This window comes from Erpetoichthys calabaricus, chromosome 11 (genome assembly GCF_900747795.2).
Source record: "Erpetoichthys calabaricus chromosome 11, fErpCal1.3, whole genome shotgun sequence".
Taxonomy (NCBI): Eukaryota; Metazoa; Chordata; class Cladistia; order Polypteriformes; family Polypteridae; genus Erpetoichthys; species Erpetoichthys calabaricus.
This window is the reverse complement of record NC_041404.2, coordinates 53,299,761-53,324,479: the sequence shown is the minus strand read 5'-3', so window position 1 is coordinate 53,324,479 and position 24,719 is coordinate 53,299,761. Positions and strand designations below refer to the sequence as shown.

Below are 24,719 nucleotides of genomic sequence, written 5' to 3'. Positions count from 1 at the left end.
CCTGTACAATCCTACACCCTTTGACTGATCTGAACCAAATTTGGAATAGTTTCTCTCTAGGATCATATGACTGACTTAGACTACTTTTCAACCCTAAATTTCAGCCCAAGGGGGCCCCAGTGGGTTTTTCTTTTCCTCTGTATGCTTCAGTTTGCACACCAGTGCCACCTGCTGGTTCAGTGCAAGTGAAACATCTAATCAAACTGAAGCCAGACTAGCGGACGAACTGAAGAGAGCGTAACATTACTCACCCAAGCAATGCCATGTGCGGCTTCTATCTACTATAATATAAAATGGAGTTTCTTACATTTTTTTTCCACATTATACAATTTCTTGTATTAGGAATTTGTTAGTTTTCGCATACCCCTTGGGGTCAGAACGCAGGGTCAGCCATTGTACAGCGCCCCTGGAGTAATTGCAGGTTAAGGGTCTTGCTCAAGGGCCCAGCAGAGTAGGATCTCTTTTGGCAGTGACGGGGATTCAAACTGACAACCTTCTAGATACCAGCGCAGATCACCACCCCACCCAGGGGTAGCTCTTTGTAGGGGGGTATTGGGTGAGGTCTAACCGAGAGTGGAAGTGCAGCACAACACCAAGCAGGAACAAAGGGGTGTTGTTTTACTCCGGTTTTGCTAGGTATTTTCCTTAATAATTAAAGCAGTATAAACTGTCCCCTTGCACTAAGTGGATGAGCCAGATATGACAGCACTCATGGCTACAACCCAGCAAGGAGTTACCACGATTCTGGAAATTAATCAGACCCAAAAAGAGCAAATCCTTGACTCGCGAGGACAGGGACATCAATAGAGAGGCACGGTGGATTTTGGATGGGACAGATAGTAATGAAAACAGGATCACAATTTCATTAAAACAAAAAAATTTTTTGGACAGCATGGTGGCGCAGTGGGAGCCCTGCTGCCTCGCAGTAAGGAGCCCTTCCCGGGTCCTCCCTGCGTGGAGTTTGCATGTTCTCCCCGTGTCTGCGTGGGTTCCCTCCCACAGTCCAAAGACATGCAGGTTTGGTGCATTGGTGATCCTAAATTGTCCCTAGTGGGTGTGTGTGTGCCCTGCGGTGGGTTGGCGCCCTACCTGGAGGGATTTGTTCCTGCCTTGCCCCCTGTGCTGGCTGGGATTGGCTCCAGCAGACTCCCGTGACCCTGTGTTAGGATATAACGGGTTGGAAAATGAATGACTGACTGACTGACATAAAACTTTGCTTTCTTTCCTTACCGCTCTCTATAAAGATACCCTGCGTCACAAATACGCATCTGTGGATCAATCTGCAGGTGCATCTGAAGCACGTCTTACCACCCTGAGCCAAGAGGGGGCGCTCATGCAAACCTCCTCCTCTTCTTTTCACTTCGCAGGACTGAGAACACGCCCAGTGAGGGCACTTGGCCACGCCCCTTTCCAGTCTCCCGCATTTAAAACTCGCCACTGCTGGAAGGAGGCAGTCAGTAGAAAATCAACTGAAGCAGATAGAGGAGCGCCTAAAAACTTAATGACAAATCGCCTCACTTACCTTCCTTTATGTTATTTGTTGTAGAGGCACACATTGTTGCCCCTTTTTGTTTCAATTTGAATTTATTTTTCATGGAAAACTGGCTTGGCACCCCAGCATTTGTAACTGTGGGAACCTGCTGTATCTTATTCAACCATAGATGGTATAGTCAGCAGGATGGACGACCAAGCAGATCTCACAGAATTGTAGATTTTTTTTTGTAATATCCCTTCACAACTTTGTATTAAAGTAAGCAGATTTAACAAATGAATAAATGAAAAGCCTTTTTTAATACAACAAGACAAGGTTAGGACCAGAGTCAAAATGGCTGATCGCAATGAGATGTGAACAGGTGTGAACAAATGTATTGACAAGTAGCTCACGAAGAAGGTGGAAGTCAGCAACAGTAGGGAGCACTTTTATTTGATCAAAATGAAAAGAAAGTCGTCAATCCTGAGGAGCTTGTCCGAGCATTTCTATTGATTGACACTACATTTTTCTTTTGCTCTTTTCCTTTCAGGTGGTTCAACAAAAACATCAGCAGAACAAAGGCGGAGCAGCTGCTCTTTCAGGAGGTACGTGGATTTATTTCAAATTTATTTATTTACTCTGCTACCTGCTGGAACAGACGGCGTGCAAGTGCTGTTTAAAAATTTTTTAAAGGAGCAAATGGCCCAATGAATGCCCTGTGTGCTGTCACCTTTGAAACCAGGACGGCCCGCACCTCAGCCCTGCAAAGGTGTAAGCCACAGCCTGCAAAGTGCGCGCGTGCAAAAGGCTTCTGTCTGAGAGCAAAGCGCGCAAAGCCACAGCCCTGGCTGACTGTTTCCTGCCTGTGCCTGTGCAGATGTGAAGTCAAGTAAAGTGCAGAAATAAAATATTTAATACATGGGAGTGTGAATTTAGGAGAACAGTGGAAAGTAAGAACAGATATACTGAATTTATGCAATATCTAAATCTTTTTTTTTTGTATAGTACCTTTAACAGTGGTCATGAACAATAAAAACCAATATAAAAGACAATATGGGCAGCTACTGAGGTACAGTATATGTGATGAAGATAAATATGAAGAGGTTACACAGAAAAGCAGAACACTACCTACAAAATACCAAAAATACCAATCAACAGAGACAGATCTATCTATCTATCTATCTATCTATCTATCTATCTATCTATCTATCTATCTATCTATCTATCTATCTATCTATCTATCTATCTATCTATCTATCTATCTATCTATCTATCTATCTATCTATCTATCTATCTATCTATTATATAGTGCCTTTCACTCATATCTATCTATCTATCTATCTATCTATCTATCTATCTATCTATCTATCTATCTATCTATCTATCTATCTATCTATCTATCTATCTATCTATCTATCTATCTATCTATCTATCTATCTATCTATCTATCTATCTATCTGTGGGTGTGCACCTGGGAAATCCACCTAACAGATGCTTGCTATCTAATGTACTGGGACAGAATTGTTCTTCCCCTGTTTATCCATTATAGCCTCCTTGCTAGGAACAGCACCAGCGACAAACCCAGCTGTAATGCCTGTCCATCCTTGTCCTTCCATTATGGCTTCCCATTTGGGCAAGATGCCCTCCTCACCTCTGGCTAGGATGCCAGTCTATGGCACCTACAATAGACAGAGAGATAGATAGCCTGCTGGTTTGCCCCAAAAATCTGAAACATCCCCTAGTGGTGAGCCAGATGCAGTAATGTCTCCCTGTTGCTGACCTCAGGGTGATTTCCTTCTGTATGTTATTCTTACTAACTTACCACCACCACAGGCTCTCTAGTCCTGTTTATTAAAATCGTCCTGCTGTTCCTTAGAACCATCTGTTCTCATCTCTCCTCCTTGCATTTTCTTCCTCCTCAGCCACCACTGTTCAGTGTCTTCCATGGGTTTTGCTCCTGTCACTTCCACTCCTCTAACAAAATTCTGGATGGATGTCCCTTCAAAAACCACCTCCATCTAATTGATATGTAGAGAGATGTGTATGAAAGGGACTTTGAAAACTCGACTTGATGTTTTTTTGGAAGAAATAAGTGGATAGGACTGGCGAGCTTTGTTGGGCTGAATGGCCTGTTCTCGTCCAGAGTGTTCTAATGTTCTAATGTTCAGTCACCGTAGAACTGGTTTATTAATCTCTCACCATCTGTGCCTGGTTGAATGTTGCCCGGGTGTGAATCAGTCCTAGTATATTTTGTCATACACAGCTGGCATGACTGGGGTGATGTTCCTGACTTTTTCTTTTTGTTGTCTTACAGGACAAAGAAGGAGCTTTCATTGTGAGAAATTCCAGACAGGCTGGAGTCTACACAGTGTCGGTGCTCACAAAAGCACTGGGGTGAGTTTTCAGATGCTTGACTGCTAACTGTAGGTCATCTCTTTTATGAAATTTTTGGTAATTAAAAAAATAAACAGATCCTTTTGTTTGTGAAAGGTGCTCTTCTGTGTCACCCTAACATGAAAAAAGAAGTGACGACAGCTTCAAATATGTAAAATATGTCGGTTAATTCAATCAGGGCAACATAGGGGAGGGACGATCAAAGGGAATTCACAGCATAGATCTTAAGTTTGCCAGTGAACATCCAGGCCTGTACTTGTGCCTTCTTGAGCAGGGGGACCTTGTGGACGCTGCAAGATTTCAATCCATTATGGCGTAGTGTGTTACCAATGGTGGTCTTGATGTCTGTGGTGGTCCTAACTGCCTTCAGGTCATTAACAAGCTCCTCCCGTGTAGTTCTGGACTAATCTCTCACCTTTCTCATGATCATCCTCACCCCATGAGGCAGGATCTTGCGTGGAGGTCCAGATCGAAGGTGATTGATGGTCATTTTATATTTCTTCCATTTCTGAATAATCGCACCAACAGTTGTCACCTTCTCACCAAGCTTCTTGCTGATGGTCTTGTAGCCCATTCCAGCCTTGTCCCTAACATCTTTTGAGAGCTCTTTGGTGTTGCCCACGGTGGTGGAGAGGTTGGAATGGAAGGAATTGATTCTGTGGACAGGTGTGTATTATACACATAGCGAGTTGAGATCAGGAGTATCTGTCATTGATTGATTGATTGCAATGGACAATCTGTGGGAGACAGAATTCTGGCTGGGTTGTAGGGGATCAAATCCTTACTTCTCTCAATGACATGCAAATCAGTTTATAACTTTTTATGTAATGTGTTTTTTCTGCATTTTTAATTGATATTCTCTGTCTCTTTCCATTAAAATGAAACTACCATAAAAATTTGAGACTGTTCATTTCTTTGTAAACAAGCAAACTTACAAATTCAGCAGGGTATCAAATGCTTATTTCCACCCACTGTACCTCAATTGAGTCATGAAGGTGATCCTCAGGCACCCATGCATGAATATACTCTACATATACATATATACTATATATACCAGGAGGCAAGCCCCCCTGGCACCTTTGGCACCCAACCCCTAGTTGCGGCCAGAATATTAGTAAAATCTGTAAATATACAAAAGAAAGATTATTATTTATAGAGGGTTTGCCCCCTACTTGCTTCAGTCGCCAGCCACTTTGCATCTCTGCCGCTCGCGTTGTGAAAAGGGGAATTGAACGCACCCCAAGGAGATGCGGTTACTCCTCCTAAACCCCCTCTTAAATGGTGATACAATGGGAAACAAATACAGTTTTCTTTTACATCATCTTTGCTCGATCAGCTGCTGGCTTGTGGCTACTGCTGCCGTGCCGTGTGATCTGCATCTCATGCCATACTTCGAACATTTAAAAGCCTGTAGAGCAGCTGTCTTTGTCATCTGCTCTTTGTCTTTTATTTCCAGCCTCAGGTATGGTTAAATCTCTTGGCACAAAGTCTCATCTCGTGGAATGTGAGTTCTCGATATTTTTTAGTTTATAATTGTAATTAACATCACATTAACGTTCGATAAATTCTGAAAAGAATGATACCAAACATATATATGTAGGTTTTAAAATAAGACCATGACAAAAAATGTCACATTAAATCGTTGCACTTTTAGGCTTAGGATTGTATATATATATATAGAGAGAGAGTAAAGCGAGTCATATGAAAAAGTTTGGGAACCCCTGTTAATTCTTTGGATTTTTGTTTCTCATTGGCTGAACTTCCTTTTAATATATGACATGCCTTATGGAGACAGTAGTATTTCAGCAGTGACATTAAGTTTATTGGGTTAACAGAAAATATGCAATATGCATCATAACAAAATTAGACAGGTGCATAAATGTGGGCCCCCCAACAGAGATATGACATCAATACTTAGTTGAGCCTCCTTTTGCTAATCTAACAGCCTCTAGACGCTGTCCTCCTATAGCCTCTGATGAGTGTCTGGATTCTGGATGGAGGTATTGTTGACCATTCTTCATACAAAATCTCTCCAGTTCAGTTCAATTTGATGGCTGCCGAGCCTGGACAGCCTGCTTCAAATCATCCCATAGATTTTCAATGATCTTCAAGTCAGGGGACTGTGACGGCCATTCCAGAACATTGTACTTCTCCCTCTGCATGAATGCCTTTGTAGATTTCCAACTGTGTTTTGGGTCATTGTCTTGTTGGAATATCCAACCCCTGCGTAACTTCAACTTTGTGACTGATGCTTGAACATTATCCTGAAGAATTTCTTGATATTGGGTTGAATTCATCTGACCCTCGACTTTAACAAGGACCCCAGTCCCTGAACTAGCCACACAACCCCACAGCATGATGGAACCTCCACCAAATGTGACAGTAGGTCGCAGGTGTTTTTTCTTGGAATGCAGTGTTCTTCTTCCACCATGCAAAGCGCTTTTTGTTCTGACCAAATAAGTCAATTTTTATCTCATCAGTCCAAAGCACTTTGATCCAAAATGAATCTGGCTTGTCTAAATGAGCATTGGCATACAACAAGCGACTCTGTTTGTGGTGTGAGTGCAGAAAGGGCTTCTTTCTCATCACCCTGCCATACAGATGTTCTTTGTGCAAATTGTGCTGAATTGTAGAACAATGTACAGATACACCATCTGCAGCAAGATGTTCTTGCACGTCTTTGGAGGTGATCTGTGGGTTGTCTGTCACCATTCTCACAATCCTGCTCATATGCCGCTCCTGTATTTTTCTTGGCCTGTCAGACCTGCTGGGTTTAACAGCAACTGTGCCTGTGGCCTTCCATTTCCTGATTCCATTCCTCACAGTTGAAACTGACAGTTTAAACCTCTGAGATGGCTTTTTGTAGCCTTCCCCTAAACCAGGAGACTCAACAATCTTTGTTCTCAAATCTTTGGAGAGTTGCTTTGATGATCCCATGCTGTCACTTTTCAGAGGAGAGTCAAAGGGAAGGAAGCCCAACTTGTAATTGACCACCTTAAATACCTTTATATCTCATGATGGACACACCTGTCTATGAAGGTCAAGGCTTAATGAGCTCATCACACCAAGTAATCAGCATTGAGCAGTGACAGGCATTCAAATCAGCACAATGACAAGGGGACCCACATTTGTGCACAGCCAGTTTTTCACATTTGATTTAATTTCATACAACTAAATACTGCGTCACTAAAAATCTTTGTTTGGAAAACACCGCAGTACTCAGATGTTCCTAGGAAATGAAAGACAGACCACTGTTATCTGTTTTGTTGAAAGGAGAGGCTGAGAGGGGCTCCCAAAGTTTTTCATATGACTGCATATATAGGAGAGTCACGATCATTAACTCCAGCCTTTCATGCGCCCCTCTTTTTTTTTCATTATTTTATTTTATTTGTTTAGCTCAACAGGAGAAAACCACCCAAAAGTGAAGCATTATCACATCCGGGAGACGCTGACGGATGAGCTCAAGTATTACTTGGCGGAGAGATATGTCTTCAACTCAATTCCAGATCTCATCCATTACCATCAACACAATGCAGCAGGTGAGTACCACGGATGACTTTCAAATCGGTTTGGCTCCTGTCCAGTGCCAGTGCTAGGTCATTTTGCACCCTAGGCCAAGCTTATTAGTGCGCCAACCGACTGTTGGGTAGTTAACCCGTGCGTCTGTTTTTTTTCCTCCCCTTATGATCTGCGCCCAGTTTGCCTTAATGGTGGCACCAGCTCTGGTTCTCAATTTAAATTTAAAATGTGGGGTCTGCCCATTCTTTGGTGCCATGGGGATTGTGCCATTTTAACACTCTGAGGATTCTGCCCCGTGGGTAGAATGAAGCTTATTTCTTAATCCTCGACAGACCCCAGAAGTGACTTTAGTCCACATTGCTTAAAAAATGTAGATGTTTACTGTATAACAAGGAGTTTTTAAAAATAATTTTAATAATGCAATTCAGTACAGCAACTTTTTATCAAAATCTGAGGTGTAGTGATGACATTTTTTAAATATTTGTGATGATCTGTCAAGGAACAACCCCATTGAAGCAGATAACAGTGGTTACCCAGACCCTGCTGCTGCTTACGATGGGGTCCCCATAACAGTTTCATGGCCTCAAAAACATAGGTCCTCCACAGGTCAGATAGCTGGGAAAAGGACTGGACAGATGGCACAGCTGTTTGGGTGTATGACCACCTATGTGACCACCGAACATCTAAATTTTGAGCATCATGGGTCTTGGCTCAAATTTCCTGTAGTGCACAGGATTTTCATTCGCTCCCATGCGCCCCCTTCAGAGTCTCACTCATCTCTCCCCTTCCACACTCTTTTTCACTCTACTGCACTCTCCTTGCAGCGCTGTGGAACCTCACATCTTGCACCTTTACACTGCCATTCTCTTCCCTCATGCCACCATTCTCCACGCCACTCTCCTGCACCCATATTTCTCGAAACTACCCACTTTTTCCTACACTCTACTCCGCTGTCCTGCACCTCTAAACACCATTCTGTATCCCGCCATATTGTCTTGTACTCCTCTGAGGACATCCGGCACACTTCCTCCTCATTCTGAATCCCACTGTCCTGCACCCCGGCAGGCAATTCTGCACAAAGCAGACTCTATCAGGAAAGCCAGCAGAGTTCCAGTAGGCCTCTCCCAACATCTATGCAAAGGGCACCTAATATAATGTGATGGCCCTCTGTTCTGCCACCCATTAGACCAGGTAACTTCTGACAACCAAGTCACATGACATGACTTCATTTACATGGTGGGGGGCAGTCCCGGCGGACATAGCTTGACTAGCCTGTGACTCACCGCTGACAAAATCAAAAAGGTTTGATGGCTTTCTCCAGGTGAGGGGAGAACAACTGGAACTGGAAGTGACGTCACCAAGGCTGGTAAAGGAAGTGGCGTCCTCAGAACCAGGTGGAATTTCCAATGTGAATTTCCCCTTGGGATTAATAAAGTATCTATCTATCTATCTATCTATCTATCTATCTATCTATCTATCTATCTATCTATCTATCTATCTATCTATCTATCTATCTATCTATCTATCTATCTATCTATCTATCTATCTATCTATTATATAGTGTCTTTCATATCTATCTCTCTATCTTTCTAACTATCCTACCTACTATGCTAAAATCTATCTATCTATCTATCTATCTATCTATCTATCTATCTATCTATCTATCTATCTATCTATCTATCTATCTATCTATCTATCTATCTATCTATCTATCTATCTATCTATCTATCTATCTAATTTCCCGTAATCGGTATGCAGTGTAAAGAGAGAAAGGGTCAGTACACTCTGCCACCCTCTGGTCTGATGTGGAATTACCCTCATTCAGGCCCTTTAGCTGCCTAAGATGCGCACGTGAGTGACAGTGTTCAGACGCCATTAAGAAGGCTAACAGAATGTCAGGTTATATAGCGCCTTGATGCGTGGAGTACAAGTCACAGGAGGTTCTGCTCAAGCTTTATAAAACACTGGTGACACCTCATCTGGAGTACTAGGGGCAGGTTTGGTCTACAAAAAGGACATAACAACACTACAGAAGGTCCAGAGAAGAGCGACTGGGCTGATTCCAGGGCTACAGGTCTGCCCCGGTCAACTCTAAGCACTATTACTGAGACGTGGAAACATCAAGGAACAATAAGGAAGTAAAAAAATACAAGGTTTGAATACAAAATGGGCGGTCTGAAAATCAAACTCCACATTATGAGGAGGACTTAGGAGTCGTAGTGGACTCTACACTGTCAACTCTGAGACAGTGTTCAGAAGCCATTAAGAAGGCTAACAGAATGTCAGGTTATATAGCGCCTTGATGCGTGGAGTACAAGTCACAGGAGGTTCTGCTCAAGCTTTATAACACATTGGTGAGGCCTCATCTGGAGTTCTGTGTGTAGTTTTGGCCTACGAAAAGGACATAGCAGCACTAGAAAAGTTCCAGAGAAGAGCGACTGGGCTGATTCCAGGGCTACAGGTGATGAGTTATGAGGAAAGATTAAAAGAGCTGAGCCATTACAGTTTAAGGAAAAGAAGATTAAGAGGAGACCTGAGTGAAGTGTTTAAAATTATGAAGGGAATTAGTGCAGTGGATCGAGACGGTGACTTTAAAATGAGTTCATCAAGAACACGGGGACACAGTTGGAAACTTGTGAAGGGGAAATTTCACACAAACATTAGGAAGTTTTTCTTTACACAAAGAACCACAGACACATGGAATAAGTGACCAAGTAGTGTAGTGGACAGTAAGACTTTAGAGACTTTCAAAACTCAACTTGATGTTATTTTAGAAGAATTAAGTGGATAGGACTGGTGGACTTTGTTGGGCTGAATGGCCTGTTCTCGTCCAGATTGTTCTAATGTTCTAATAAACAATGTGTTATATTTCTAATGGAACTAACAACAAAATATGTCACTTACATAAAAATAGACACACAGAAGGTTAACAAATAATCAAACAAATGTGACAATGTGCAAGCTCAGGAAAGTATCAGGCACAAGAACTAACTAACACAAGCGCATGCTCACACATAACCAGTGTGCGTGATGATGCAATGGACGGCATGTACCGTGGTACTGCTTACCTTGATGGAGGCAGTGAGGTGATCCCCCAGGCACACATGCGTGACTCTGCCAAAGCATTCTCTTCACAGCTGAGAGTTTTATTTATTTATTTTGTTCTTTATTTCACCTTGTACAATTGCTTGTATTAGGAATTTGCTGATCTTCACATACCCCTTGGGGTCAGAGCACAGGGTCAGCCATTGTATAGCACCCCTGGAGCAATTGCAGGTTTAAGGCCTTGCTCACAAGGTTATTATAGTTAACGAAAACTAAAATCAAAACTGAAACTATTATTAAAAAAACATTTTCGTAAACTGAAATAAAATAATTAACAAAACCGAAATGAAAAACTAAAACTAAACGAAACTATTAAAGTATCTGGGAAGACTAACTGAAATAAAATAATCTTCTTCTTCTTTCAGCTGCTCCCGTTAGGGGTTGCCACAGCAGATCATCTTCTTCCATATCTTCCTGTCCTCTACATCTTGCTCTGTCACACTCATCACCTGCATGTCCTCTCTCACCAAATCCATAAACCTTCTCTTAGCTCTTCCTCTTCTCCCCTTTCCTGGCAGCTCTATCCTTAGCACCCTTCTCCCAATATACCCAGCATCTCTCCTCTGCACATGTCCAAACCAATGCAATCTCGCCTCTCTGACTTTGTCTCCCAACTTGAGCTGACCCTCTAATGTCCTCATTTCTAATCTTGTCCATCCTCGTCACACCCAATGCCAATCTTAGCATCTTTAAATCTGCCACCTCCAGCTCTGTCTCCTGCTTTCTGTGACTGAAATCACAGTTTTTGAAACATCAATCCAGCCACATTGTTTTAGAATTATATTATTTTTCATATAAACACGGTGTCAACCAAGAGGAATGCACAAATCGAAATGAAATGTTGGGGTGCCAAACAGGTCACCCCGTTTACTGAAACAATAAGTTCAACCCAAAAATAAAAAGGCACACGGTGGCACAAAATAGAAGACAAAGCAGTTTCTGCCATTTGACTACAGCAGTAAGGTTTTAGATCGGAGCTCTGTCAAGCTCATTGCTCATACCTAGGTGACATGTCTTCTTCCCGGACCACCCTGCTCTTATAGTTCTTGGACTGGAAGAAGCAGAGTCAGCTGCCCTCACTGGGCATCTTCTCAGAGCCGTGGGTGGAAAAAGAGAAAATAATTTTAGCAATTGTGCCCCCTTGTGTCCCAGGGTGGTAGTGCTTACCTCTGATAAACATGGACGATGACCCATGCATGACAACGTATTGTAAAGTAAATGTGAAAACCGTAACTCGGAATTACACAAAAAAAAACTGGTAACTGGTGGCTGTATGTGGTCTGCCATTACTTTGTCTTTGGGTGAAGGGTTCTCTCTCTCTGAAACACTTTCAGGACCACAACTCCAAACTACAGATCAAAGTCTTCAATATTCTGATATATGTCTTCACAGGTCTCATAACCAGACTAAGGCACCCCGTTTCAGGAGGCAGAGAAAAGGCCCCGGCTACAGCCGGCTTCAGTTACGGTAAGTTACACCACGCTGCTCACGCTCGTTTCTTTTCTATTTCAAACGACAATAACATTCCCAAAGATGAGGACACACAGCCCAATTGTGAGTATTAAGCAAACACATAATGTCTTTAAATAAACACGCTGTTAGCATAATGGATCATCTGTCTGGATGGATGGGCATCTCAGAAGGATGGATGAGTGTATTCCCATTCCTTGTTGGGAGGAGATGATAATGGATAGGACTATGGGATACCTCCTTTCACGGCCATGGGATTCCCCTGTACGCGGGATGACAGTTTTCCACCTTGCATAGCATGCCACTTGGACACCCTCAGAGCTGCATGGGAGTTGTAGTTTTAGAGGGCAGTGGGTGCCACTAGGGGGAGCAGCTGAGGGGAGGCTGGTCCAGAGGTGCTACCAGACTATGGTAACCTGTTATTATGGGTTACTGAGTGTGGATTAGTGGTAAGAAATGGCAGATGTGTCCTGTCAAAATGAAATGCACATCAGAATAAAGTGTGCAGAACACGAATGTCTCTGGATGGGAAGGCAAAAGCCAAAAACTCCAGTGACTGAGATAATTCATCCATCCATTTTCCAACCCGCTGAATCCAAACACAGGGTCACGGGGATCCGCTGAAGCCAATCCCAGACAACACAGGGCACCAGGCAGGAACCAATCCCAGGCAGGGTGCCAACCCACCGCAGGACACACACAAACACACCCACACACCAAGCACACACTAGGGCCAATTTAGAATCACCAATCCACCTAACCTGCATGTCTTTGGATTGTGGGAGGAAACCCACACAGACACGAGAACATGCAAACTCCATGCAGGGGGAAGCGAACCCAGGTCACCTAACTGTGAGGCAGCAGCGCTACCCACTGCGCCACCGTGGTACATTAAATAATTTAATCAAAATTAAAGAAGAATTCATAAAAACAAGTCATTTCCACAAAACTCTGAAAAATGAAATTAATTAAAAATGATAATATAATATTTACATTCAATAATTAAAAGAATTAGGAGGGAAAATGAAGTAAATGACTGCCATTTCAAGCCCCCATCACTTTTTACACATTTTGTACACATTTTGTTATCATTTCAATTCATTTTTTTCTTGTCAAATGTCCTCCTGTGGACAAATGAAGCTCTATCTATCTATCTATCTATCTATCTATCTATCTATCTATCTATCTATCTATCTATCTATCTATCTATCTATCTATCTATCATATAGCACATTTCATATCTATCTATCTATCTATCAAAGTAAAGCAGCATGTAAAGAACATTTGGTGGTGTTGCCACTAGGGGGCATACCAGCACCCCAAACCCCCAGACACAAGTGCACCACAACAGTCCCAGTTCAATTCAAATGCTTTTTAATTTAAACAATACCTTCAATACAACTCAGCCATACAGCACAACTTCTTTTCTTTTCTTCTCCTCCACATCCAACTAGTACTCTCCCTGGGTCGAGTGGAAGGCTAATTTTCATTCCAGACCTGGGAAGTACTTCCAGTGCTTAAACTGTTGTCCCTGGGAAGCACTTAAGGGTCAGGCAGGATCCCAATGGTCCTCATGCCATCATTATCCAACAGTTCCTCCTTGGTGGCCTACACAGACAGAACTGAGCAAGGCAGGACCATGGGACCAGAACTCCCATGGTGCCTTGCAGGCGACCATACTGGTGCTTACCAGACGGGAAGCTGTCATCTAGTGTATGGGGGAATGTTCTGCCTATAGCTGGCAGTCACGCACTGTCCTGACATTCCAGGTATCCAAGCCCAATCCAAGTGTCCCTCCATAGTTGTGGGGACACCAACCCCAGTGTAGCTGCTGCTACAGTGTCTCCTTGTGTTCACGTCCTTATATGGCAGGGGAATGTCACCCACTCCCCAGCTGTCCTTTATTTCCCATGGCCTCCTGGCCAGATAAGGGAACAGAATCCATCCAGGTTGGAACGCCAGTTGGTTCCTCACATTCATTTATTGAGATGGTGAATTCCTCACAGCATCATTTCTTCCATCCAACCATCCATTATCCAACCCGCTGAATCCAAACACAGGGTCACGGGGATCTGCTGGAGCCAATCCCAGCCAACACAGGGCACAAGGCAGGAACCAATCCTGGGCAGGGTGCCAACCCACCACAGATCATTTCTTTAATTGCTTAATTATTGGACTGACTTGAGTGGTTAAAAGTAATTTATCAAATTATTGACTCTTTCACAAATAAATTACCTGTATAGTTGTTCTGTTATTTTAGAATGCGATTAGTTGATTAGCTCAGTAATCAATCATCGTAACTTATTTCAAATCAACTTTTTATGTTTTATTTTTTTTTTCGGCAGGTAAATGGGAGATTGAACCCTCAGAGCTGAACTTCATTGAGGAGGTGGGCAGTGGCCAGTTTGGCGTGGTTCAACTTGGGTACTGGAATGGCAACTCTAAAGTAGCCATCAAGATGATAAAGGAAGGAGCAATGTCCGAAGAGGACTTCAGGGAAGAGGCTAAAATCATGATGTGAGTCTTTGAGGGGCCTTGGGAATTCATTTTAGGGGTATTGGTTGAAATTGCTAACCAGAAAAAGCAGCCAGTGGATCATGGGACAAGGATATTATACAGCAATGATTTTTATTTTATTGTTGAGAGGGAGTCTTTTTTATTTGTATTAAAACAGTAACTGTAAGTTGAACAATAAAATGGTGCTGTCTGACAGCACATACAGTCATATGAAAAAGTTTGGGAACCCCTCTCAGCCTGCGTTATAATTGACTCTCCTTTCAACAATAAAGATAACAGTGGTATGTCTATCTTTTCCTAGATACATCTGAGTACTGCGGTGTTTTCCGAACAAAGATTTTTAGTGACGCAGTATTTAGTTGTATGAAATGAAATCAAATGTGAAAAACTGGCTGTGCACAAATGTGGGTCCCCTTGTCATTGTGCTGATTTGAATGCCTGTCACTGCTCAATGCTGATTACTTGGTGTGATGAGCTCGTTAAGCCTTGAACTTCATAGACAGGTGTGTCCAATAATGAGATATAAAGGTATTTAAGGTGGTCAATTACAAGTTGTGCTTCCTTCCCTTTGACTCTCCTCTGAAGAGCGACAGCATGGGATCCTCAAAGAAACTCTCCAAAGATCTGAAAACAAAGATTGTTGAGTCTCCTGGTTTAGGGGAAGGCTACAAAAAGCCATCTCAGAGGTTTAAACTGTCAGTTTCAACTGTAAGGAATGGAATCAGGAAATGGAAGGCCACAGGCACAGTGGCTGTTAAATCCAGCAGGTCTGGCAGGCCAAGACAAATACAGGAGCAGCATATGAGCAGGATTGTGAGAATGGTGACAGACAACCCACAGATCACCTCCAAAGACCTGCAAGAACATCTTGCTGCTGATGGTGTATCTGTACATCGTTCTACAATTCAGCGCAATTTGCACAAAGAACATCTGTATGGCAGGGTGATGAGAAAGAAGCCCTTTCTGCACTCACACCACAAATAGAGTTGCTTGTTGTATGCCAATGCTCATTTAGACAAGCCAGATTCATTTTGGAACAAAGTGCTTTGGAATGATGAGACAAAAATGGAGTTATTTGGTCAGAACAAAAAATGCTTTGCATGGCGGAAGAAGAACACTGCATTCCAAGAAAAACATCTGCTACCTACTGTCACATTTGGTGGAGGTTCCATCATGCTGTGGGGCTGTGTGGCCAGTTCAGGGACTGGGGACCTTGTTAAAGTTGAGGGTCTGATGAATTCAACCCAATATCAACAAATTCTTCAGGATAATGTTCAAGCATCAGTCACAAAGTTGAAGTTACGCAGGGGTTGGATATTCCAACAAGACAATGACGCAAAACACAGTTGGAAATCTACAAAGGCATTCATGCAGAGGGAGAAGTACAATAATCTGGAATGGCCGTTACAGTCCCCTGACTTGAATATCATTGAAAATCTATGGGATGATTTGAAGCAGGCTGTCCATCTAATTGAACTGAACTGGAGAGATTTTGTATGAAGAATGGTCAACAATACCTCCATCCAGAATCAGACACTCATCAAAGGCTATAGGAGGACAGCGTCTAGACTCTAGACTCTAGACTCTAGAGGCTGTTAGATTAGCAAAAGGAGGCTCAACTAAGTATTGATGTCATATCTCTGTTGGGGTGCCCACATTTATGCACCTGTCTAATTTTGTTATGGTGCATATTGTATATTTTCTGTTAATCCAATAAACTTAATGTCACTGCTGAAATACTACTGTGTTCATAAGGCATGTCAGATATTAAAAGGAAGTTCAGCCAATTAGAAACAAAAATCCAAAGAATTAAGAGGGGTTCCCAAACTTTTTCATATGACTGTATGGGTGCAACAATGTGTGCCAGACAAGAGGTGCCACATTGTTGAGAAACTACTGTGACAGACTTGCACGTTGTTACAAATAGATGTTTGATGATTAGGTGGTCTTCTCTTGAAATGATGTTACCAGCCCAGCACACCATAGCATAGAAAATTGTGCTGACCATCATGAGGGTTGTAGAAGATGTGACGGATGTCACCACCCATATGAAAGGAATGGCAGTCACCTAAAAGAACTGAGTCGGCTCTGCCCTTTCTTCTACAGTTTCTCTGTGTTACCAGACCAGTCCAACCTGTCAGTAATGTGGACCCTCAAGTACTTGTTAGGAGCGCACCCACCTCCACATCCATCCCATAACCGGACTGAGAAACAACTGTGATGGAATGGCAGGCTGTTATAAATAGATGCAATGACAGAAGGAAAAACTTCAGCAAAGTACTTAGACTTATTTTAGAGTTCATTTATTTTATTCATTCATCAGTTATGCACAAGGGGGCTTAGGAAATTTTAAAAAGCCAATTAACGATGGCAAAGGCACTGTGCAAACTACACTATATGGACAAAAGTATTAGGATGCCTGACTATTACACCAACAGGGACTTAAATGACATTGCATTCAAATCCATAGACTTTAATATGGAGTTGCCCCCCCACCCATTTGCAATTAAAACAGCATCCAGTGTTTCTGTTGGAATTTGTGCCCATTCATCCAGCATTTATGAGGTCAGGCACTGATGTTGGACGAGAAGGCCTGCCTCGCAATCTCCACTCCAGTTCATCCCAAAGGTGTTGGATGATGGGGTTGATGTGAGGGCTCTGTGCATGCCAGTCAAGTTCTTCCACACTAAACTCATCCCCACCCTGTCTTTACGGACTTTGCTTTGTGCACTTGGGGCACAGTCATGCTGGGATACAAAAGGGCCTTCCCCAAACTGTTTCCACAAAGTTAGAAGCATAGCGTGGTCCAAAATGTCTTGGTCTTACTCTTCACTGGAAGTAAGGGGCCAGACAAACGAACAGCCATGGTAGTGTATTATATATAAAGACATATATGTATCTAAAACACTGCTAACATTGTGATTAGAACATCCCTGCTACTTGTTAGAACATTAGAACAATCAGGATGAGAACAGGCCATTCAGCCCAACAAAGCTTGCCAATCCTATCTACTTAATTCTTCTACAAAAACATCAAGTTGAGTTCTGAATGTCCCTAAAATCCTCCTGTCCACCACACTGCTTGGTCACTTATTCTAAGTGTCTGTGGTTCTCAGTGTGAAGACAAACTTCCTAATGTTAGTGTGAAATTTACCCATCACTGACTGTTTGCTCAGAGACATTCACACCAGTGGCCTGCCTGCTGGAGGTCATTTTGTAGGCTCTGGTAGTGCTCATCCTGTTCCTCCTTGCCCAAAGGAGCAGATAGCGGTCAGTCCTGCTGATGGGTTAAGGACCTTCTATGAGTGGCCCTGTCCAGCTCTCCTTGAGTAACTTCCTGTCTCCTGGAATCTCCTCCATGCCCTTGAGACTGTGCTGGGAGACACAGCAAACCTTCTGGCAATGCCACATATTGAGGTGCCATCCTGGAGAAGTTGGACTACCTGTGCCACCTCTGTAGGGTCCAGGTATAGCCTCATGGTCAGTGACACTGACCATAGCCAAATGCAAAACGAGTGACAAAACAGATGAGGAGGGAAAAATGTCCGTGGCCTCCCTCCACCTGTGAAACCATTCATTTCTGTTTTGGGGGTCATCTCATTGTGGCCCCTCTAGTGCACCAAAGCAGCTGAAACTGATGAACAAGCCCCTCTGCTACTGAACTGACCAGATCAATAGCCCACAAGTGTCATTGACTTGATGCTCCACTCTCATTCAGAAGTGTTCCTTTAATTATTTTGAGCAGTATATACAGTGTATATATATATATATATATATATATATATATATATATATATATATATATATATATATATATATATATATATATATATATATGGTTGAAATAGTTTACTGTCAAATAAATGCAAAGAGTACGCGACACGTGTTTCGCCCTCATTCTGGGCTCATCAGGTGTACACACTCTACTGCACTCCCTCTCCGGAATCGAACCTCGGATGTCAGCGCCAGAGGCGATGCCCCTAACGTTGCGCCACGGCGTGTGGTTCGTTTATTTGACAGCATGTAGATCGGGGGTAATTACATTCACGCCATTCGTAGTCTGTGTCACAATCTGATTGTATGGGTGGTTACCTACCAGGTAACGCTTGTGGTTGGCCAGCAATCACCCATACAATCAGATTGTGACACAGACTACGAATGCCGTGAATATATATATATATATATATATATATATATATATATATATATATATAGTATATATATATATATATATATATATATATATATATCTTTATATATAATCTTCATTTGGATCTTGATCTTTGTTTGTCCGCGATTTCACTGCCTTGTGTGGTGTTCCTGCTGTGTTCAGTAAAGGGCAGTAGTGATGGAGGAGGAGAGGAAGTGAGGGGGAGGATCGTTGGATGAGGTTGGAGTGTGGTGATTAAAGAGGATTGAACTAAAGGAGACTACGTGCTGTTTGTACTTGTTGAATACACAACACCTTGCTTGTTACTTTTGTTTACAAACACTGTCGATAGCACTCTTTGTGTTTAGATCTGGCGTTGACACCGTGCTTTGTGTTTAGATCTGGCGTCGACACCTGCTTCGTTGTCGAGACTGTGGTTTTTTGTGTTTCTATCGACCGTCGTTGGCAGCACTTCGTCCAAATCGAATGTCCACCCACTTCTTGGAGTCGGCAGTCAGAGTATATAAGTCGGGCACACTTCTGTGATTTTCCATCAGTCGGCGTTTGGAGTTCAAGAAAGAAGCATTGGTTCTTCCTTACTCTTTGGATTGCCACAAAGCAACCTGCGAGATTGGAGAAAGGTTGAGAAGAGATCGTGAGAGGAAACGACAGCGTCATGAAAACGAGACGGACTGTGAACGGAGAGAAGCAGAAATGCTCCTACACCACCACATAATTACTATTCGGACAGTGATTCCGAGTAGGCCGTTACTATCGAATCAATGTCCAAGGGTTTTGTTTTGTAATTTTGTTTCCCTTATAAAAAATCATAATGCTGTGCGACGAAGGGCCCAGTTCATGACTGGCAGCTGCGTTTAAACAGGGAGCCCTTCACAGACAACTTTAACACGCGCAACGTAGTTGGCCGCACATGGCTAGTGTATATATATATATATATATATATACTGTAAATATATATATATATTGTGACAGATAGGGGCCTCCGTGACCCCTTGAACCCTCAGACTAGACGTCAGACACCAGGTAAAAGTCCAAATAATGATTTATTAATAATAATAATTGTGCACAAAGCACCCTCCTCTCCACAATACTCAATAATCAACAATACACAATAATCAATCCTCCACACTCCCAGACGCGTTGCCACCCTTCCACCCAGCTCAGCTCAACATCTGGGATTTCCCATAGTCCTTTTATAGACCTGATCCGGAAGTGTTTCGTCCTCTCTGTCCACGTGACTAGGAACACTTCCGGGTCATATAAAAAACTCTTCTTCACCCTGGAGGCACGTCGTTTCTTCCTGTCATGTGATCTTGACGCACCTCCGGGTTATAGGGCACATAAGCGACTCCTGGAGGCCCCCATGGTATCCAGCAGGGCTGTGCACATAAACTACAGAGTCCATGATGCCCTGCTGGAATTCGGGGCACGTTCATGCTGTCGGGAGAGCTCCTCCTGGCGGCCTGGGGGTGAGGGCCGGAGTAGAAAGCCGGCAATCCTTCACAATATATATATATATATATATATATATATATATATATATATATATATATAATATATATGTAAAATATAAGAATATTCTAGATGAGAACAGGCCATTCAGCCCAACAAAGCTCACTAGTCCTATCCACATAATTCTTTTAAAAAAACATCAAGTCGAGTTTTGAAAGTCCCTAAAGTCCTACTGTCTAACACACTGCTTGGTCACTTATTCCAGGTGTCTCTGGTTCTCAGTGTGAAGACAAACTTCCTAATGTTTGTGTGAAATTCACCCTTCACAAGTTTCCAGCTGTGTCCCCGTATTCTTGATGAACTCATTTTAAAGTCACCGTCTCGATCCACTCGACTAATTCCCTTCATAATTTTAAACACTTCAGCCATGTCAATCATGTGATAACACTGCTCATATTGCCGGGTAAGGTCCTTTCTAGGGTCGTCCTCAATAGTACCCATGATCATTTGCTCACCTACCAGCGACAGGAGCAGTCTGGTTGTAACGCCTAAGAAGTCTACCATTGACTGCATCCTGGCACTGAGGGTTCTCATGGAGCGCAAACGCGAATATTGGCAGAGCTTCTTTGAATCCTTTGTAAAAACATGTTGCCACTTTGTCATTATGGGTTATTGAGTGTAGATTGTTGGGCAAATTTGGCAAATTTATACATCTAAGATGAAATTTACAACAGGGCAGCACAGTGGCGCAGTGGTAGCACTGCTGCGTCGCAGTTAGGAGACCTGGGTTCGCTTCCCGGGTTCTCCCTGCGTGGAGTTTGCATGTTCTTCCCGTGTCTGCGTGGGTTTCCTCCCACAGTCCAAAGACATGCAGGTTAGGTGCATTGGCAATCCTAAATTGTCCCTACTCTGTGCTTGGTGTGTGTGTGTGTGAGCTTTGTGGTGAGCTGGGCAGACTGAAGCATACAGAGGGGAAAAAAAAAAATTCGGACCCCCTTGGGATGAAATTTAGGCTTGAAAACTAGTCTAAGTTATTCATATGATCCTAGAGAGGAACTATTCCAAATTTGGTTCAGATCAGTCGAAGGGTGTAGGATTGTATAGGGAACAACAGACAGAGAAGGGCAGCACGGTGGCACAGTGGGTAGCGCTGCTGCCTCGCAGTTAGGAGACCTGGGTTCATTTCCCGGGTCCTCCCTACGTGGAGTTTGCATGTTCTCCCCGTGTCTGTGTGGGTTTCCTCACACAGTCCAAAGACATGCAGGTTAGGTGCATTGGCGATTTTAAATTGTGTGTTTGGTGTGTGGGTGTGTGTGTGCTCTGCGGTGGGCTGGCACTATGCCCGGTGTTTGTTCCTGCCTTGTGCCCTGTGGTGGCTGGGATTGGCTCCAGCAGATCCCCATTAGCCTGTGTTAGGATATAGCGGGTTTGACAATGACTGACTAACTGACTGACTGAAATTTACAACACAATAAATTGTGCAGAAATTGAAAAGATCGGAATGCTTTCTAAATCCACCATATAAGACTTGCTGCTGTTTGAACACTTTCTGAATCCACTGTTTAAATCCTCAATTAAAGGCTTACTCTAAAAATCCTTAGGATTGTCCAACCTTGAATTGAGTCAAGCCCTCTCTTCATCTTTGGCTCCATTTCTCTAGTCTATTCCAATTGGTTAATATAAAGTTTATTATAAATTAGTGTTTAAGTAAATGTTTTTGGTTTTGGGGTCCCGTCCTTTTTAAAGTAAGGAGGAGTAAGGAGACAGGAGGACACTTGGGTGATTAGGAAATAAAAGGACTAACTGAAAATCAATGAAATGAGAAGAATTAACTTATACCAAGTGTGACCACTAGGTGGTGATGCAGCACCCCAAATCCCAGACACAAGTCCCGGTACAATAGAAAGGTTTATTTTTACAACTACCCTACAAAAAGGCTCCTTTCATAAACAATTTTTCTCCTTCTCTGTTCCTCTCTCCTTCCCACCCAAGTCCAACTCGCCTGCATGAGGTCCAGCGGGTTCTTTTATGTTGGACCCAGGAGTACTTCCGCTACTAAGGAAATCCCATAAATGATGAATCCCTGCAGCACCCCTTGGTGGCATCCCTGGAACCCAATATGGTTGTTCTAATGGACTACAGTTCCCAGCATGCTTAGCGGGTGACTGTATAGGTAGAATCACCCAGGGAGGCTGCCACCTAGTGTGCTGAAGGGAACACGTAATCCTTCCAGGTTGTCTCCTTCTGACCTTTCACTACACTGGCCTCCTGGGGCGGGTATTATTTCTTGATCCATCCCTGCCAGGATGCCGATACACCCACTGCTGCAATGGCATCTCCTGCCTGTCTTCCGGCTGAGGCAGGATGAACTTTACCCCGTTTCTTGTGCCATTAAAGGACTAGCCTCCCATCCAGTTAAGGAACCTTGACCCATCCTGGCTGGGATGCCCACCCAGGTGTGCCATCCATCACACAAGGTAAAAACAATTAAACTTCTATTATATGAATGGAAGGGATAATTCCCAATGAAAAAAGTCAAACAGGAAAGCTGAAAACAAGATAGGAGCTCCAGTGCCAGAGCTGTCATTGAAATGCTTACACGTGTCTTCTTCCTTTGTCACTCACACAGGAGGCTGTCTCATCCCAAGTTGGTCCAGCTACATGGCGTTTGCACTAAGGAAACCTCGATGTACCTGGTGTTTGAATTCATGGATCATGGCTGTCTGTCTGACTACCTGAGAAATCACAAGGGCAACATTTCCAGGGAGACCCTGCTGGGCATGTGTTTGGATGTGTGTGAAGGCATGGCTTACCTGGAAAGAGCAAACTTCATCCACAGAGATCTGGTAATTCATCAGTTGGTCATACACTGTGTCCTTTTACATCACTACACGCTTATCCATCCATCCATTCATCCATCAATTTTCAGACCTGCTTATCCGGTTCAGGTTTTACTGGGAGCTGGTGCCTATTCTAGAAGCATTTGGCATAAGGTAGGATCTGTCCCTGTCGGGATGCCAGTCTGTCATTCCACCCCCTATATTGCTCTTGGCTTCTCCAGGGGCCAACTTAGACTCCCTAATTTACCATCCTTGAGAATGTTTGAGGACAAAAATGAAATACCATTGGAATCCATTCATGGAAAGAAAGTGTTATGTTTCTGTCCGTCAGTCTTGTTTCTCGTCTCTTCTGTTTCATCGTTGTGCCATTTATCTCTCTATTACGTTTTCCGTCATGTCCGCGTTATTCAGCCTTGACCACTCCTCACCTCCACACCACTGGCCCAATCATCACTCCTATTGTGCACATCCGCTATTGGTAGAGTCGTAGCCAAACGTTTTGAGAATGACCCAAGTGTTGGTTTTCACAAAGTTTGCTGCTTCAATGTTTTTAGATCTTTTTGTCAGATGTTTCTATGGCATTACAAGCATTTCAGAAGTTTCAAAGGCTTTTATTGACAATGACATGATGTTTATACAAAGAGTTAATATTTGCAGTGTTGGCCCTTCTTTCTTTTTCAAGAGCTCTGCAATTCGCCCTGGCAGGCTAGCAATCAACTTCTGGGCCAAATCCTGACTGATGGCAGCCCATTCTTACATGCTTGGAGTTTGTCAGAATTGGTGGGTTTTTGTTTGTCCACCCGCCTCTTGAGGATTGACCACAAGTTCTCAATGAGGAGTTTCCTGGCCATGGACCCAAAATTTCGATGTTTTGTCCCCCGAGCCACTTAGTTATCACTTTTGCCTTAATTGCTCCATCATGCTGGATTGTTCATTGTTGGTCACCAAACTGTTCTTGGATGGTTGGGAGAAGTTGCTCTCAGAGGATGTTTTGGTCCCATTCTTTATTCAGGGCTTGGGATCGGGAGGCACCACCAGGGCAGAGCTTGTTCAGGAATGGCAGCAGGCAGGTGTGAGAGAGGTGAAGACTTTCGGAGGATGGCCTGGTGGGTGTCAAGAAGGGCAGCAAAGAAGCCAAGAAAAACATCAGGGACAAACTGATATTCTGCAGAAGGTACAGGGATTGGACTGCTGAGGACTTCTGGGGTCAAGTGATTTTTTCTGATGAATCCCCTTTTACGATTTTTTGGGGCATCCGGAAAAAAAAAAGGTGAGCAGCGCTACCATCAGTCCTGTGTCATACCAACAGTAAATCTTGAGACCATTCATGTGTGGGGTTGCTTCTCAGCCAAGGCAGTGGGCTCACTCACAATTCTGCCTAAGATCACAGCCATGAATAAAGAATGGGACCAAAACATCCTGTGAGAGCAACTTCTCCCAACCAACTCAGAACAGTTTGGTGACCACCAATTCCTTTTCCAGTATGAATAAGCACTGGGCCATAAGGCAAAAGTGAGAACTAAGTGGCTCGGGGGACAAAACATCGAAATTTTGGGTCCATGGCCAGGAAACTCCTCATTGAGAACTTGTGGTCAATCCTCAAGAGGCGGATGGACAAACAAAAACCTACCAGTTCTGACAAACTCCAAGTAATGATGATGTAAGAATGGGCTGCCATCAGTCAGGATTGGGCCCAGAAGTTGATTGACAGTATTCTGCCCACATAAATCACATTAAGAAACTTTCTTACTTTCTCCTCCGTAACATATCCCGTGTTCGCT

The 24,719-nt window shown here is 43.2% G+C and overlaps 1 protein-coding gene across 1 annotated transcript in view; it reads left to right on the top strand.

Annotated features, from left to right (window-relative positions):
• Positions 1–24,719, top strand: part of itk (IL2 inducible T cell kinase) — a 105,891-nt gene that overhangs the window by 66,918 nt on the left and 14,254 nt on the right. Inside the window, exons 8-13 of the mRNA XM_028813088.2 lie at positions 2,022–2,076; positions 3,786–3,865; positions 7,262–7,404; positions 11,882–11,956; positions 14,305–14,476; positions 22,728–22,944. Coding sequence (XP_028668921.1) covers positions 2,022–2,076; positions 3,786–3,865; positions 7,262–7,404; positions 11,882–11,956; positions 14,305–14,476; positions 22,728–22,944 — 742 coding nt within the window. The remainder of the gene's footprint in view (positions 1–2,021; positions 2,077–3,785; positions 3,866–7,261; positions 7,405–11,881; positions 11,957–14,304; positions 14,477–22,727; positions 22,945–24,719) is intronic.